At 39.1% G+C, this 17,487-nt stretch overlaps 3 protein-coding genes across 3 annotated transcripts; 1 reads left to right on the top strand and 2 right to left on the bottom strand.

The window, feature by feature from the left end:
* Positions 1–4,540: 4,540 nt before the first annotated feature.
* On the top strand, positions 4,541–6,269 carry LOC122036259 (protein CANDIDATE G-PROTEIN COUPLED RECEPTOR 7-like). Its single transcript, XM_042595535.1, has one exon. It carries the CDS (start codon positions 4,659–4,661, stop codon positions 6,000–6,002), a length of 1,344 nt encoding a protein of 447 aa, XP_042451469.1. The 5' UTR covers positions 4,541–4,658; the 3' UTR covers positions 6,003–6,269.
* A 309-nt stretch (positions 6,270–6,578) lies between these two features.
* LOC122036250 (peptidyl-prolyl cis-trans isomerase FKBP20-1-like) lies at positions 6,579–10,325 on the bottom strand. The gene is made up of 6 exons (XM_042595522.1): positions 10,148–10,325; positions 8,453–8,580; positions 7,348–7,481; positions 7,185–7,264; positions 7,006–7,098; positions 6,579–6,902 (listed from the first exon to the last, which is right to left on the bottom strand). The coding sequence occupies exons 2-6, from the start codon at positions 8,559–8,561 to the stop codon at positions 6,752–6,754; spliced, it is 567 nt and encodes a 188-aa protein (XP_042451456.1). The 5' UTR covers positions 8,562–8,580; positions 10,148–10,325; the 3' UTR covers positions 6,579–6,751.
* Positions 10,326–13,550: 3,225 nt separating this feature from the next.
* On the bottom strand, positions 13,551–14,720 carry LOC122004250 (phospholipase A1-II 5-like). The gene has a single exon (XM_042559173.1). The coding sequence runs from the start codon at positions 14,718–14,720 to the stop codon at positions 13,551–13,553; it is 1,170 nt and encodes a 389-aa protein (XP_042415107.1).
* Between the last annotated feature and the right edge of the window lie 2,767 nt (positions 14,721–17,487).

Here is a 17,487-nt window from a genome sequence, read left to right as displayed (position 1 = left end):
ATGAAGGAAACACTCATTCATACTTTGGCATGAAAGGAAATTGAGGCTATGAGATTAGCCTAACTTAAAGGTATTGTTAAACATTAAAGGCGGAGATTGTTGGTGCAATATTCCTTTGGTCAAGGTTGACCTGGTTGACTAAGCTTAAGTTAGCTCAAGCTTGAATCTTGATATTTGGGTTTCGATGTTTGACAATATATGGAGATTGCAGATGCAATCATCCATTTGGGGAGATTGTTGATACAATTTTCCTTTGGTCAAGGTTGACCAGTTAAATGTGAAGAAGAGTCAAGTAGGTTAAATGGTTGACTAGATACTTGACTGAGAAAGTCCTAACTAGAAGTTAGGAAATTGAAAGTCCTGGTGAGTGAAGCCAAGCAGTTGGAAAATCCTGGTGAGTGAAGTCAGGTGAAAGACTTAGTGAGTGAAGCTAGACAGTTGGGAAATCCTAGTGAGTGAAGTTAGGTGAAAGTCTTGGTGAGTGAAGCCGGACAGTGGAAAAAGCCTAGTGAGTAAATCTAGGTGAAAGTCCTGGTGAGTGAAGCCAAACAGATGAGAAGTCATGATGAGTGAAGCTAGGCAGATGAAAAATCCTGGTGAGTGAAGGCAGGTGAAAGTCCTGGTGAGTGAAGCCAAGTAGGTAGAAGTCTTGGTGAGTGAAACCAAGTAGGTAGAAGTCCCGGTGAGTGAAGTCGGGCATTGGAAAGACCTAGTGAGTGAAGCCAGACACGTGGAAATCAGGTGGATCAAGACTGACCGGACACCTGGTGTGAGAAGTCCAAGTAGGTCAAAGGATTAACTGGATACTTGACACAAGGAAATTCAGATGGATCAAAGATGATCGGATATCTGGTGGAAGGAAGCCCAAGTGGGTCATGAAGGACCAAACACTTGGCCCGAGACGGTAAGTCTAAGTGGGTCAAGGTTGGTCGGACATTTAGCACTAGGAAAAAAGTCCAAGGGGGTCAAAAGGATTGACCAAACACTTGGTGAAGGAGTCCTAGCAGGTTAAGGTTGACCGGATGCTAGGCATAAGGTTCCAACAGATCATGGTTGACCAGATGTTGGGTTTGGAAACTTTGGACTTGATTTAGGTAAGTCAAAGGTGGGTCAATTGATTAATCGATCGATTGAACCATAGTCCAATCGATCAGTTGATCGATTAGATGTGTGTCGCGAAGAAGATTTAGCCCAATCAATCGGTTGATCGATTGGGAGCAAATATTACAAGCACAGAACCTCTCCCAATTGATCAGCCGATCGATTGATTAATTGGGTATCTCCAATAGATCGACCAATCGATTAGGGACTGGATTTCTTGCGCACAGATGCGAGAAAAGCTGAATCGATGGGTCGATCGATTCAGCCATTTCCAGAGAGCACAGAGGCGCTCTGAATCGATCGACCGATCGATTCAAAGTCTCCGTAATCGATTGAGAGTCATTTAATCGATTGAGATCCTACCGTTGCGTAGGTTTAAAGCTGTTGCGAGCGATTTCTTCTATACAACTTCAAGTACTTCTTCTCCGTTCTTTACGATCCATTTTCCACTGAGCTCACCGACACACACCAAATCTTGGAGGCTTAGAGAGGAGTGTTGTTGCACTTCCAAGCAAGTCAAGAGGTGTATTCAAGCAAGAAGAAAAACAAGCTAGGGTTTCTGCCATGTAAATCTTGTAAGATTTGATATTGTATCAGCTTGTATTTTGTTCTTCTTGTATATCTTTGTGTGTGAGCTTGTACAAGGCTTCTCCGCCTTCGGTAATTACCGTAAATGAGCGTTTTCATAGTGGATGAGTGAGTGAGGGTTGAATCCTTGGATTAGTCACCTCTTCTTGAGATGGATACCAAGTAAATCCTCGTGTTAGCATTGTAGAGTGCTTCGTAGTCTTATTTCGTTGCCTATAAAAAACAACGAAGCAAGCAATCATGCGCAACGAGCTATTCACCCCCCCGGTCTAGCACATTTCGACCCTAACATTGACGTTTCTTATGATTGCAGAGTGGAGCGAGGTCTACATCCATCAACACAGTAGCCACATCCCCAGCTTGCCATTTCAATGATTTTCGGATAGGATCATGGTCCTTTGAAATGAACCAACTTTCCTGTAATATCTTTGCCAAATTCAGTCTCAGCGCCAATTGCAGGCTTGGACTTCTTGCGGAAGCCAGCCGCCTCCTCTCTAGCAGTCATAATGCTTTGCTTACTCATCATATTTTTTTTCTTTACCTTAAGTAGAAGAGAAGAATGCAGAAGAGAAAAAGTGGCAGAGCAAGGACGCGAGGTCATGGGTTGCGACGATGTCGCTCTTTATTTTCCTCTTCCTCGAATTTACTTTATTTTCCCTCTCCCTAGGGAAATATTTGTAAGGTGAATTCCTTTCTCTACTCGTAATTTTGGGAGGAGGTGCGGGAAGGGGAGGGAAGGGTAAAGAAGGAGAAGGAAAACTTGAAACCCTATTTGGAAGGAAGTGAGCTAAGGAAAGGAAAAGTAAGGAAAGGTAAGCTTTAACCTTCTTTACTCATGAAATGAAAGAATTTTTTACACCTCGATTTAGGGTGAAGGAAGGGTAAGGAGAACTAAAAAAAATTTATATTCTAATTTTATCCTTATTTTATTATATTAATTCTAAAAATCATTATTTTAGGTATTCTTTGCGTCGCGATGAAAAACAATCGCATCGCTCGACTCGCACCTCTCGATGCTCGCACTCTGCCGACGTCGACGCCGACTTCGACATCGACTTTAACAAATGAGCTACAATTGCTTGAATGCGTAAGAGGTTCTTGAACGCGTAAGTCTTTAATGAAAGTGAAGGTAATTTTATAACTTTATATATTTAACCTTCATTATCCTTACTTGTCTCCTAAATATGGTAACATATATTATGTTATTGAATCTTCCCTCTATCCTAAACAAGGAGAATATAAGAGTATCTCTAATACAAGTTTTTTAAAAGATTTGTAAAATTAAAAAAACTTAAAAAAAAGCTTTAATGAGTATGAAGATGAGCTTTGGAGTTTTTAATTCAAGAGCAAGAGCCAGAGTAAGAGCAAGTTTGAAATTTTTTTTCTCTTGGAGATAGTACCATTAATCATTGAAAAAATTAATATTACATGTTTAACTTTTTAAACAATTAAAATATTTTATTTAATGATAAAGTTATATTTTTTAAAAAATAAATATATTTGATAAGTTAAAAAAAATACAAATCACTATAATTAAATTAAAATTCATAAGTTAATTAAATATTAAATAAAAAAATTATAAATTAAATTAAATTAAAAACCATAAGTTAATTAATTTATTAATTAAAAATTATAAATAAATTAAATTAAAAATCAAAATTAATTAAAATATTAATAAATAAAGATACATCATTTATAATGTAGAATTTATAAAAAAATTGTATGAAGATTTTTTAATTAAGGAGAATAGTAAAAATTTTTTCTTTTATATGATATTAATATTACATATTAAAAATTATAAAAGAAATGTCATAAATCTTTTATTTTTCTTCCTCTATCCCTTATAATAAAATTCGGATCCCAATCTTGAAATACCATTGTTCTTATATCTAGGGGTGGCAATTTTTGACCTAACACGAAAACACGACCCGAACCAAACACGAAAAAATCAGGTTAGGGTTGGGTAGTTTCGGGTTCGGGTCGAAATCGGGTCGACCCATTTGACCCAATTAATAAACAGGTCGGGTTCGGGTCAACCTGAAATGACCCGATTACAACCCGCGAACCCGTTTATAAATAATTATAAATTTAAACTAAAATTATAAATTTAAAAAAGTTAAAAACCCTAAACATAGATATATGTTATGCTATTGATTGCAATGTTGCTGTAGCTTATCATTTATGATATGAATTTTCAATTTGTGTAGATACATGTTATTTTTAATTTTTAATTAAATATACAAATTTTATTTAATGAATTCAGGTCATATTCGGGTCAAACGAGTCAAACAGGTTAAACGGGTCAAACGGGTCGAACGAGTTAAACGGGTTAAACGGGTCAAACGGGTCGGGTTCGGGTCAAGTGCAAATAAACAGATCAGGTTCAGGTTGAATATTTTGACCCGAAATAATAATCAGGTCGGGTTCAGGTTGTCATTTGCCAACCCGTCAACCTGCCAACCCGAACCTGTCAATCCGAACCCGAACCGAATTGTCACCCCTACTTATATCTCTTTATCGATTGTACGAATCAAATTATATATTAAAAATATCTTATATATCACGAGACATCATACGTATTTTAAGAATATTATATCCGATCGATAAAGGGAGATGGAGACAGAATCCGAATTACTTGTAATGAACCTTCGTTCACCTGTCCAAACAGAGAGGTAAGTGATACGCTAAGTCACCCTCACAACGCACCTTCCATTCCGGCATCCAGATCTGCTCCAAGTCAAATCGGAACCGACGGCAAATATGATATTCCTGCGTCTCTTGCGTTTAACCTGTCCGACCGCATCTCCGCCAATCACATTGCTCAAACAACGCGGTTTCTTCCGCCCACCGGTCTATAATATTCCTCTCTCCTCCACCCACCGTTTCCGCTGATTGAGCTGCTGTTACTGTTGCCCACATCGCCGCCTCCAGTCGCCACAGACTCGCCGGTAGTTCGACTTTCTGTCGCCATGGATGGAGCTCCCTGTCGCATTCCTCTCCTCATCTCCCTCCTCCTCGCTCTTATTTTTCCTTCCATGGCGGAGATCAAGACCCTAGAGATCTCAGATGACTCCCGGTCGATTATCCTGTTTGAGAAGTTCGGATTCAGTCTAAAGGGCACCGTCAACATCAATATATCGGGCGTCTCTGTCGCCTCCCCCTCCTCCTCCCTCGCCGCCGACCAGTCCAACTTCGGATTCTTCCTCATCTCCGACGAGAGCCTCATCCAGGCCGCCTACGACACGCAGCAGAATCCTGACTCCAACTCCTACCCCGATTGCATCCTAATGAGCCCTTACGTCTATCTCCTCTTCAACTTTTTGAAGCTTTCCCCACCGCCTCCCAGCGGCGCTTACAGCGACTCCTTCAACGCCCCCCGTCCCGACGAATACAGCCTCTACTTCGCCAACTGCAACCCCGGTTCCGCGGTCACGATGGCGATCCACACGGAGATGTACAACACCCGTCGCGACAACACCCGAGACTACCTGTCGGTCGGCCAGTCCCCGGTGCCATCGATCTACACTTTCTTCGCAGTCGCCTACGCTGCCTTCCTGGCCGTATGGATCTACCTCACTCTGTTCCAGAATCGGCTCTCCTCCCATCAGATCCACCACTTGATGGCCGGGCTTCTTCTCTCCAAGGCTCTCTACCTCGTATTCGCCGCCGAGGACCAGCACTACATCCGGAAGACCGGCACCCCTCATGGGTGGGACGTCCCTTTCTACATCTTCCAGGTCCTCAAAGGCGTCCTCTTGTTCACGGTCATCGTCCTCATAGGCACCGGCTGGTCCTTCCTCAAGCCCTTCCTGCAGGAGCGCGAGAAGAAGGTTATCATGATCGTGATCCCGCTCCAGATCGTTGCTAACATCGCGTCGGTTGTGATCGGCGAGACTGGGCCGTTCATCAAAGACTGGGTCACCTGGAACCAGGTTTTCCTTCTCATCGATATCATCTGCTGCTGTGCCGTTCTGTTCCCCATCATCTGGTCCATAAGATCTCTGCGAGAGACGTCCAAGACTGACGGGAAGGCCGCGAGGAACCTCACGAAGCTCACTTTATTCCGGCAATTCTACATTGTCGTGATTGGATACCTTTACTTCACCAGGATCGTTGTCTTTGCTTTGAAGACGATCGCGTCCTACAAATACCGGTGGGTGAGCGTGGCCGCCGAGGAGACCGTGGGCCTTATTTTCTATTTATTCATGTTCTACATGTTCCGGCCAGTAGAGAGAAATCAGTACTTTGCGATCGACGATGAAGAGGAAGAAGCTGCAGAATTAGCTCTTCGTGAGGAAGAATTCGAACTCTGATTGGCAATAGCAAGGAGATATGATTTTTTTTCCACACTTCTTGGTTTGATCTTTACTGATCTCTGATAGTGCTCTTGCTATAGGCTAAAAGAGAACCAAAAAAAAAAAAAAAAACTGTAAGGTATTGTACCCTCATTTCTTATGATTGCCACTTGCATTGTTTTCCATACCTTTGTCATCATATACTTGGTTCTCAAGTGCTGTGTATGAAGTTAGATGTTATCTTCAGAAGTTCTATGCTATTATGGATGAACATTTATGGAGTTCCACGAGAGTTTATGGATGAACATACTAACCTTACTCCTTTATATGTATTGTCACTACTTTTTCGATAGGCTAGTGATTAGATAATCTTGACTAAGAATCTAAGATAGATTATTAAAGTTAACTTTCACCTTTCAAATGAATGTTAGCTGAATCATGCATTGATTAAAACTGAAGAAATTGATAATTTAATCACAATAAGTCAGTAAACCAGGTTAAATTTGTAATTTCCTAGGTTAGCTCAAATGATGAGTTTATTTTCCTTTGAAAAAAAAATATAAACCCCTTCATGCATGCATGCCGCAATTAAGATTGACTCAAACTAATTCATAAATATTATTAATTAAAATGATAAGTGCGTCAACGTGCAAGTGAGCGTTTTATGCTTCCTACTGACCAGGAATTTCTACTTCCCTGGGCTTCAAGAGGTTCTGAGTTTTAGTTTGCAACTGATGCCTAAGGAAATGAAAAATGAAAATGCAAAACTATTTTGCTTTCCCTTTGCCCTTCCCCTGGTTCTTCTTTGATTCCAGTTTAGCTTGTACTCGAGCTGCTGCTGCAGCTTTTGCCTCTTCTCTCTTCTTCTTCTCCTCCTCTTTGCTTGCCGCAATGCTTTCTCTCTGCTTCTTTAGTTCCCTGAATCAGAAAAAACATTCATCGTGTTCAAAGACGAGGATGATTTGAGCTCACGACAAGATAACAGGTAATTCAGCTCATCAGTTCAAAATCCAAAACTCACTCCAGTCGAGCCTTTTCATCCGACACGCTACCAAGACTTGCACCTTTCCGGGGCCGACATGCTACCAACTCCACCTCAAAAACAAGTGTTGCACTGCATCCATAATAACATTTCGTAGATTTAACATATATCCTAGTCAGAACAACAACAAAAAAAATTAAAGATTTTGGTTCATTTACTTGGGAGGTATTTCAGGTGGAGAACCAGTGATTCCATAGGCGTAGTCTGGTTTGCAAGTAATTTTGCATATTTCTCCAACCTTGAAGAAAGATCATATTTCGTTAGATAGTTTAGCGACTACAAGGATTTTAAGCTGAAGAGCAAGATGTTTCCTTAATTAACCTTCATAGTTCTTAAAGCTATATCCCAAGCCTTTATCACAGTGCCACTTCCAATCTCGAATGAGAAAACAGAATTGTCCTCGTGTGTGGTATCAAAAACTTCACCAGTTTCAGCAAGTGTGCCTTCATAATGAACTGTCATAGACCGACGAGCACCATTCCAATTCAATCAATAACCAAAAGGCCAAGGGAGACATTAACATTTTACATGAGACAATTTTTTAAAAAATTTTGTACCTTCTCAGTCAATTCTCTAAATTTAGCATCACAGAATATATGACACAAATTTCTGACAGACAACCAGTTCTCAAGCAAGCTAAGTTCAGTAAAGATTTATATATATTGCAGTAATGAAACATTTTACTTGCGGAAATGTGGAAGAGAAACAACACAGAGCAAATGAAGGGCTAAACTCGAGTTATTCAGTCAAAATCGATATGGCAGGAATGAATTGCTGCATGTCAATTGCCGCTGATAGTGTTGCTGATCTACAGCAATTGCCAATTATTTAGTAATTTTTCTCAACATCTTCCATTTCCTTGAACAATTCCTTTCCAGACAAAACATTTCCACTACCTTTTTCTTTTCTTTTCTTTTCCTTTTCCTTGATTGTAGGAGTAGATGAGCCGATTGTTGACTCTCAAAATAAGTATCATTCAGGAGGGAAGTCCCCTGCCCTCCTAGGATCTGGATTACTAGCATGGGGCAATTGGATCAGCACAGCAAGCGCCCTCTCACATTATCTAATCCTCAGGATGTTATCTTTAACTGGCCACAAGCATGCTCATTTATAAAAAACTTAATTCAATTCTCTCCTTATTTCCTTTCTCATCCAAGTAAACATGGCCAAAGTAAACTCCACTAGCACGAGTTACTTTCAGCAAAAAAGCTCTCATTTTATTTTTCAATATTAAACTTCATCAAAACATTTCACATCTCAAAAAACCAGAGGTAACAATTTCTCACTAAATTGCTTAAAGTATAATTCACAGAAACAAGATAATTTATGTACCATTTTACCAGAGGTTTTTAGCATTACTTCTTTGAAATGAAAAAAAATAAAATAAAATCCACATTACTATAGAAGAGCAGAGTTATAATCTTACCATCTACCACAGGAATGCTATCTGATGGTGCAAGTGCATCATGTCTGGGTTTTGTAATGATAGTTTTCAGAACACCACCATCACCTGTTAAATCTACAGAATCATCCATGCTTTTCTGGGCTAGTATGCTGTCAAAAGAAAGCACTTATGAGAATAAAACAATAGAACAAAAACAAATGAAACGCATAAGCACGTGTAAAACAGAGAAGAATTGCAGGCAAGTGAAAAGAATAAGACTTGCAGACATGAAAATTGGGCAGATATATGTGCAAACAAATCATCAACAATAACACGATGAAGAGAAGATCAGTAATTTTCTTAGTCATATGAATAAATCTATGCAAGTAGCATTAAATGTGTTCACTTCATCATTCGTTGAGCACTTATCTCATTATCTGGAGTATGATAAGAGGTCAGGAAATATGAAACTCAACAAACTTAACCAGCATAATAAAATATCTAATGTGATGCTGCTTATATGAAACAACTACTCCTGGACCTTATCAGATTCACAACTTGAGACAGCCTTTTAATTCTCATCAAGAAATAATCAGCAGTTGAGATGTCGCTTATCATCTCCAAGCATTCTATTGTGCCGTTTACTTTTTTTTTAAAATTAATTTCTTCCTCATTGAGTTCATCTTTGATCCCTATTGTGCCGTTGAGCCTATATAACATGAACAACCATCTCTAAGAGATGACTTGGTTACATAGCAATTTCTATAGTTCTTGTTTATTTTGTTTATTTATTTTTGTGGTTGAAAAGAGTGCTTCATCATAGCACAGCTAGAGATCATGTGCAGTATCTGTCCAGAGCTTGAGTGCAAGCTCTAGATCTTGTCCCGAGTACAAGACACAAATTTCCTAGTGAGAGGTTTGTATGTTCATTTCTTCAAAAGCAACTAGAAATAATTGAAGGCAGTTTAATTGACCTCAGAGTGCTTGATGAACTTAAGCTAGGTATCAATATTGGTGGTAACTATCTGGCGAGGTAGGCAATCAGACAAAAGCATAGGCTGCAAACGAAAATTCAATGGAGCCCCCCTTCAACAGTGTCCTATATGGAACCTTCATCTACAGCGAATCAAATCCATACATGCATAACTACTATGATTGGATGATATCTATAGTAGTTACATATGTATGGATATGATCCGCATCGTGAAGGAATAAATATTTATAGATAAGTTTTTGTCTTGATTAGTATTCACATGTAAAGGGGTCCAATTGATTACGGATATAATGGAAGTTCTGACGGATATTGGCCAACCTAATCAGAAGGTGAAGAGTCGTGGACAAGAATCCATGTTTGGCAATCATAACAATAAGTCGAGAAGATCATCTATTTTACAAAGCAAAGCAATCAATCTGTCAAAGTGAACAAAACACCTAGAAAAAAAAAAGGAATGAACGGACTATCGTTTATCATGCAGTTTCATATCCAAACAAAGACAGAATCGGTTAGAATGAAGGTCCATCTCCAAATCAAAGTCACAAAATTACGATCATATATCAAAAGCATATACAACGAGCCAGACAAGAAATAAGAACAGATCCAAGAGCCGATTCATCCCTATTTCCCCACCATCGCCTATCAATTAAAATCAGCAAACGAAGCGCAATTTTCACAAACACAGAGCACAAAGATCAAGCATAACAAAGCTAGGGAGCGAAATAGGGCAAGAGGAGACTGACGAGATAGCCAAGAAGCGAATCCAGTTGGGGAGAGATTGTGATCGGCGCGTAACAACAGTGGCGGTGATGGACACGCTGCTGACTTTTGGGAAGTTGCCGGACTGGTGCCGGTGGCGTCCGTCGGATTTACCGATTTGGGAAAGAGAGAGTGGCCAGGCGGCGTAGACGAGGTGACACCTGACAGAAGGATATATTATCGGAATATTTTCGTTTTACCATCTAAAATTTCCTGATTTTCCGAAATGCCCCTTCGCCGTGGACAGTGCTGCATGGGAGTGCCTCTAACGGGGTACGTCGCCCCTGTCTCAATCTACGCTGCCCGGGCCGCCGAACTATCCTCTCCATCTTCCTGACCGACGGGGAGCGGCAGGTCGCGGGGCAGGAATGCCGTGGAGGCACACTCTTTGTCGTCGAGGCCGAGCAGGTCATCATCATCGCCGTCTCGTTGACTAACTTCGCTTACGAGCGGCGCCAGCTGGAGGAGAAGCTGAACTCACGGTCGTCACGGACGAGGGGCTGGATATGATGGATGTCGCCGGAGTTAAGCAGATCGGAAGAAAATCTAAAGGAGAGAATAATTGCTTAATCCTAGACGTATAACGATTTGATCAATTACGGCACCATTATACGTTTGAATTATCATATTGATATATATATCTGCTGTCATCTCTTTAGAGAGGTAGGAGCAGTTTTGATCCCATTGCGTAGCGCAGACCCATATAGCTGATATACATACAGGTAGTGGCGGATCCAGGACCCTCCGGGCGATTTACCCAGTGATTTATTCATGCTGTTGTAATCTATTTGTTTGTCATGGGCCAATAATATTGGGTCGTTAGAATGAGCGAATCTTGATATCCCGTACATCTTATCTGGCATATTCTATGAATAAAACAAAATTAATGTAAAAATTATTTTTATAATTAGAGGGTGTTTGGCTGAACTATCTAAAATAGCTTATAAGTTGTTTTGGAGCTTAATTATAAGCTCTTTAAATTTGTTTGGTAAAATTTTTTTCAAACAACTTATAAGCTGTCAAAATAAATTGTTTTGGAGCTTATAAGCTGTTTTTAAAAAAATATGGAAGACCCTACTTTTTAAAAAAAGATCTTTCTTTAATAATTTTTTTCTCTAAAATATCCTTATATAATTTCATAAATCCTCATCTTATCCTCCATAGATTTTTATAAGTCTAATATCTTTTTATCTCCGCCGACTTTTCTTCCAACGCTGTGTCATCTTTTCGGCCAATGCCTCTTTCCAATTTTCTCTCCCTCGGTGTAAAAATTCACCCAAAACCCTCTATTAATAAAAATCTCAAAATCCTCTATTAATAGTATTATACACTTTTTGGTAATTTTATTAATAAAAAGATCTTATAATACCAAACACATCAATACCTTTAAGTTGATTGTAATAAGTTCACCCAAACACTTTAACAACTTATTTTTAAAATAAGATCTAACAACTTATAAGTTGTACGAGCTTATAAGCTATTTTTAATAAGTTTAGCCAAACACCCTCTTAATACTATAAAATTTTATTAACATAATTAGGAGAGAGCTTAAAAGAATTGGTCGAGGAGCATCAAATCATGCTTGAGGCGCCTTGATATATGAGTGGTGTTTAAATTGGTCGCTCACGTGGGTACTAATTGGTTCATGTTCTATGTTAACATAATTAGAAGTACTAGTACTGATTGGAGGTTAGACAAAAAGAAAATCTAAATCGGTTAAGAAGGACCATACTTGATGATCAAAAATCCTAATAGGGTTAGGTAATGAAAAAGCCCTAGCAAGTTAAGATTGATTGGATACTAGCTAACACAAAGTCCCCAATGAGTCACGACTGACTTCGGGATTAGGTAAAGGAACCCTAAACTCTATTAGGTAGAGTGTCTAATCGATTGAGAGTATTTTATGAAAACACAGTGAGGGTCGGAATAATTGAGGCAATTGATTCAGTCTTTCATGAACGATTGGGTTAATCGATTAAGACCTTTGTCGTGAGAAAACATAGACTTAGTGAATTGATTGAGACAATTGATTCAGCCTTTCCCAATCAATTGGGCTAATTGATTGGGGCCTTTGTTTCAAAAGAACAGTGATATTGGAAATCGATTAGGCTGCTTTCTCTAATAAACAGAAAACTTCTGAATCAATTGGAACAATTGATTAGAAGCTATATATCGAATCAATTGGTATGACTCACCAATCGATTAGGGTTTTAAAAAAATTATTCTGTAGGTTGATGAACGGTCGACTGACGTGGCAATCTATTAAGGGAAAACCTAATCGATTAAGAGGCGAAAAATAATTCGAACAGTGTTCATATAAAAGAGGAGCTCGTCTAGGTTTTTCGTAGTAATTCTTGAGACGTTGAGAAAAAAGTGCTGCTTCATTTCCCACCGATCAAGAGCTATTTCTACGACAAGATAGCAAACCAAGTAATATCTCATTATAAAGTATTTACTTTCATTTTTGCTTATATTTTTGTTGTATTTCTCGCGTTCAAGATTACATGAGGATTCTCCATCTCCAAAAAGTTTTCGAGAAGAAGTATGTTCATAGTGAAATTGTGTCATGGTGTGGATCAAAAACTAAATAAATCGAAGGTATCTGTATTATAGAATCTTCACCTTAAATTTCTACTATAAATTATCATCTAAAAAGCGAATAAAACCATTTAACTTAGCTCCTAACACTAAATTCTTATCTTCACCCAAAAATCTACACCAGTTGTAATAATCGGCAGGAATAATATGTATAATCGTGTGAATAAGTCAAAACAATAGACATGAGTCTGACTATCTCTTTATCAAAGAGAGAACAAAATCAACTATTTATAAATTTCACGTGAAAATTAACAATGATAGTGTTTCATCTACCTACAAGGCAAAACTACATCATCAATAAAAACATGCATGTGTTTGTGTTTTTTATTGAAGAAAGAATTAAATAGACGCAAATGAAAGTATAGTAGAGTGAATTTGATCTCAGCCCTTAGTCCTTGATTTCAATATAAAATTTATTCAAATCTAACTAGTATAAAAATATTTTTTATATAAAAAATTCTATAAACTTTCCTCTTAGTTGAACTCACCGATTTGATCCAAATTACGTACGACACTGTATTACCATTGTGATATATATATATATATATGTTGATGTATTACTGTCATGCACTAAAGAGGATAGGTGGATAAATACAATACAATACAGAACAATACACACATGCAGATCTACATACGTATAAGCATGCATCCGCGCAGATGCTTTATTCCAGATCACCATAACCAAGCCAGATAGCTAGATAGATAGCACAAGAGAACATAAACACTTAATTATGAACTAGCCGCCGATGAACCACCGATCGGCCGGGCGGCCACCAGTTATTGGCTCGACTATTCGTTCCACGGCACCGGTCTCTCGTACCATATGTCCTTTTCCTTATCGTACGCCATCCCTTTGTTTTTCTCTACCCACCAAGCCTCGATCACTTTATGCTCAGCCTTCAAATGCCCCGCTGACCTGTTCACCAGCGGCAGTCTCGCCTTCACAAGCTCGGAGTCGTGGAATTCTGTGCTCCATCCGGTCACGGTGTGTAGAATCACTTGCAGCGCGTGCCACTGAGCTATTTTCGCAAGCAGTTGATCTCCTTCGTAGTCTCCCTTACTCTTCAAGAACGTCGACTCCTCAGAATTAATGGGCAAAATTTTACCGGTGTCGACGTAGCCATCACACGGCGGCCAATAGGCGACAATGTCCTTAATATTGTTGATTCTTAAAACTTTTGTCTTCGGTAGTTTCTCCAAGGCGTCATTGAACGCCTGGTTCCCGACTCTGGGGGCATCGAACGCCACAGCGCATACCCGAATATGATCATTGCCGTTGATCTCGGACAGTCCGCTGTTCGCTATATCAAAAGCGCTGACTATTGCGAGGGAGCCGCCGAGGCTGTGGCCGACGCAGATGATGGACGGATTCTGATCTTTGTACAAATCCACGTACTCTTTTATCACAGCTTTTAACTTCTCCTGTGCGCTGGGAATCTGTTCGATTGTATTTTCCGTGGTGTAGATGTCTCTCCAGCCTTTCATGATCTTGACATCGCCACCGTCGCCGAATGGCACGAGAACAATATCCAAGTCCGCCAACCATTCCAGCGGCCGGCTCGTGCCGCGCCACGCGACGTAGATCTCACGGCGGCCAGTTCTTTCGTAGAGGTCGTCGCTGGAGACGGCGACGTAGCCCATCCAGTTGGTCTCTAGGACTATGGTGGTGTAGAGGTAGCCGTCGACGTTGGACAGTACGTCGACTACGTAATCCGCGGTTTCCTTGAAGAAAACTTGGCGGAGGATGCTGGCAGGAGAGTAGCGGCACTTGCCGACGTTATGGGACTGACTATCGGAAATGAAGGAGTCTCCGGCGATCTGGCAGAAGCTGCCACACCGGAGGAGGTGATCGCGGAGGGCTTCGTCGAGCGGGGACAGGAGGCCGGACCAATTGTTGGATCCGAGGAGCTCCTCCCATGAGGGCGTGGCCGTTGCAGCAGCACCGCCATTTCTCTCCATGCTCAACTGATTACTAGCTAGCTAGAGAACTGACTTTGATTACTCAATTGGAAACTGCTGGTGCTGTGAATTGAGCGAAGAGGCCTGGCCACCTATTTAAAATCAGTGAACGACGTCCTTTCTGCATGTGGAACATTACGATAATTAACAGGGGACGGCGTCCTTTAATTTCTGCATGTGGAACATTAAGATAATGCACAAGCTAGAGACGTGTTGCCTTGCGTTCATGGTTTTATATGTATATAATCCAGATGTTTAGATATTTAATTTACACACTCGATTAGTCTGATTAGTCTTAAGTTAAAGTTGGACGACCTTCACAAATCATTCATCACGATAAAATTGCAATTAATTTTTTCCTCCAAAAAAAAAATGCTCACGTATCATCGCAACTGAGGATCGATCTAACCGTGCCGGTGGCGGCATTAATTTGGTCTCTTTGATCGAAAATCTATGTGTAAATGAGGAGGCATACACAGTAGGCCTTTAATATGTCAGGTATCTAATATAATGAAGAAGAGGTATTTTATATCCGTTGATGATAATTTCAAAATCTAGTTGAACAAATACTTATGCATATACTAACTGGACCAACCTATAGGGACACATCTAGGTGTAAATGAGTGAAGACGATGCCATTGTATTCTTTCATACATATGAACATAGCAGATGTAAGTCTAAAATTCTTATCCTCGCTCTTAATTAAACCTACTACACCGATTGAAAATTAATTGGAGAGAAAAAAAATCCAACCGCCTATACTTTTCACGTGAAAATCAACCATGATAGTGTTCCATGTCTAGCTAGCTTCAAGGCAAAACTATATCAATAAAAACATGTATTATACTTGTGTTTTTTAATTTATTGAAGAAATTAAATAGACGCAACTGCAAGTACAGTGGATTTGAGCAAGCTCTATACTAAAATCAATATAAAAGATTATAAGGTACAATCAAACACTCTTTTAATTCTATGACAATTTATATTTGTATATATTTTGTATCAATTTGTTCCCAATATATGTCTAACTAGGGACAACATGTCTAGGTTGAGATGGGTTTGGCCAAACTCGGGACCCGTCCCACCTCCCTTTGGACCCATCCTGCCTCCCATTGAACCCGCGAACCCGGCGACCGGGGCGGATCCGAGTTAGAAGCCCTATTCCAAATGGTCAAAATATTGAGCCTTTTATTGTACATATTGACGATAGAAGTGTAGGGAGACTCAATAATCACTCCCGTTGATTGTACTTGATCCAGAGCCAGATTCTTCACCTGACCAAAATAATGTCGCATTCGCTGTTTTAGAAACTCCAGATACCTTTCAGGATGGCAAGGTTGATATGTCTTCTGAATCTTTAGGAAATTCCATGGAGGTAATTCATTTTGATTGTATTGAATGTGACACATCTTTTGATTCATGCTCTGTTGATTTTGTTATTATTTCTAATCTATCTTACATAGTATGCGTGCAAGAATTGCATTAAGTTCTAGTTTTAATTGAATGCAATTAGGTTAGGTTAGATTAGATTTCTTTAATGATTTAGGGTTCGTTAAATGGTTACTTTATTTCATGTTGCTTTTTATTTTCTGCAATTATAGTTAGGTTAGACTTAGCTTTCATTACTTGCATTGTCTTTCATTTACTAGATTAGGTTTCATTTAATGCTTTGTCATTTCATTCCTTAGTTAAATTGTGTTGATAGTTAATCCATAGCGTAGTGTGACAATGTATTGTGGATTAATTATTCACACTCAGTTTGATTTTATATGTCTTCACCTGACCAAAATAATGTCGCATTCGCTGTTTTAGAAACTCCAGATACCTTTCAGGATGGTAAGGTTGATATGTCTTCTGAATCTTTAGGAAATTCCATGGAGGTAATTCATTTTGATTGTATTGAATGTGACACATCTTTTGATTCGTGCTCTGTTGATTTTGTTATTATTTCTAATCTATCTTACATAGTATGCGTGTAAGAATTGCATCTTCTTTTTAGTACACAGAATTTCTTCAGACATTTCATTTGTAGTAATTCACATAAGGATGCATTCTATCACTTGATGAAAGCCCTAACACTCTATGCAATAATCAAGCATCTGGAGTGGATATTTCAAATGAACCATTTCTTACCACTTCCAGATTGACTGTTGAAACTGAATCGAATCCGACCACCAGAAATTTAGGGGAGTTGGTTCTATCTCACTTCTCTTTTCTGTTTGCTTGTATATATTTCTTTGCTTTGTCTACTTTATTTGTTTTTGCATGGCATTTGTTTCTTATTTTACCTAGTTGGGTTTTCACAATAAATCCCCAATGCGTTCTTTTTATCATCTTAGAAATTGTGAAAGCTAGTTAAATTTGATTGTCAGATTTGATGATTTATTGTCATAATTGGATTCTTGGATTGCATATGATTACAACTTGATAATGGATTCTGTGTTGATAGATTGAGATGATCATTTTTGATATACGTAACGAGGATATTTTTGAGCCTATTATTCCTATTGATGTGTGATGCACTTGTGGTTAATGCTACTCTAGAACTTGTTTAATTCTTTCAAGACCATATTATCATAAGTTTGCATGATTTTTATGAAGGCTATCTCACTTCCTTTTATTCATTCCTTTTTTATTACACTTTTCTTGAATACGCCCGCTATTTATGAACATTTCATTTTTTTTCTCTCCTCTATTCATTTCCACTTTACTCTTCTTATGGATGTGGATATTTTTGAATGTTTACGATGAGTATTTTGTCCGAGAT

The sequence above is a fragment of the Zingiber officinale genome, chromosome 1A (genome assembly GCF_018446385.1).
Source record: "Zingiber officinale cultivar Zhangliang chromosome 1A, Zo_v1.1, whole genome shotgun sequence".
Taxonomy (NCBI): Eukaryota; Viridiplantae; Streptophyta; class Magnoliopsida; order Zingiberales; family Zingiberaceae; genus Zingiber; species Zingiber officinale.
The sequence above is the reverse complement of the archived record's forward strand: the minus strand, read 5'-3'. Positions and strand labels throughout refer to the sequence as shown.

Bases quoted from the DNA above. Each gene is read 5' to 3' on its own strand.
- LOC122036259 (XM_042595535.1), top strand. From the start codon at position 4,659: ATGGATGGAGCTCCCTGTCGCATTCCTCTCCTCATCTCCCTCCTCCTC.
- LOC122036250 (XM_042595522.1), bottom strand. From the start codon at position 8,561: ATGGATGATTCTGTAGATTTAACAGGTGATGGTGGTGTTCTGAAAACT. The intron at 7,265-7,347 runs GTTAATTAAGGA...TCTTTCTTCAAG, and splicing joins TAGCTTTAAGAACTATGAAG to GTTGGAGAAATATGCAAAAT. The intron at 7,099-7,184 runs GTAAATGAACCA...TTATGGATGCAG, and splicing joins CCACCTGAAATACCTCCCAA to TGCAACACTTGTTTTTGAGG.
- LOC122004250 (XM_042559173.1), bottom strand. From the start codon at position 14,720: ATGGAGAGAAATGGCGGTGCTGCTGCAACGGCCACGCCCTCATGGGAG.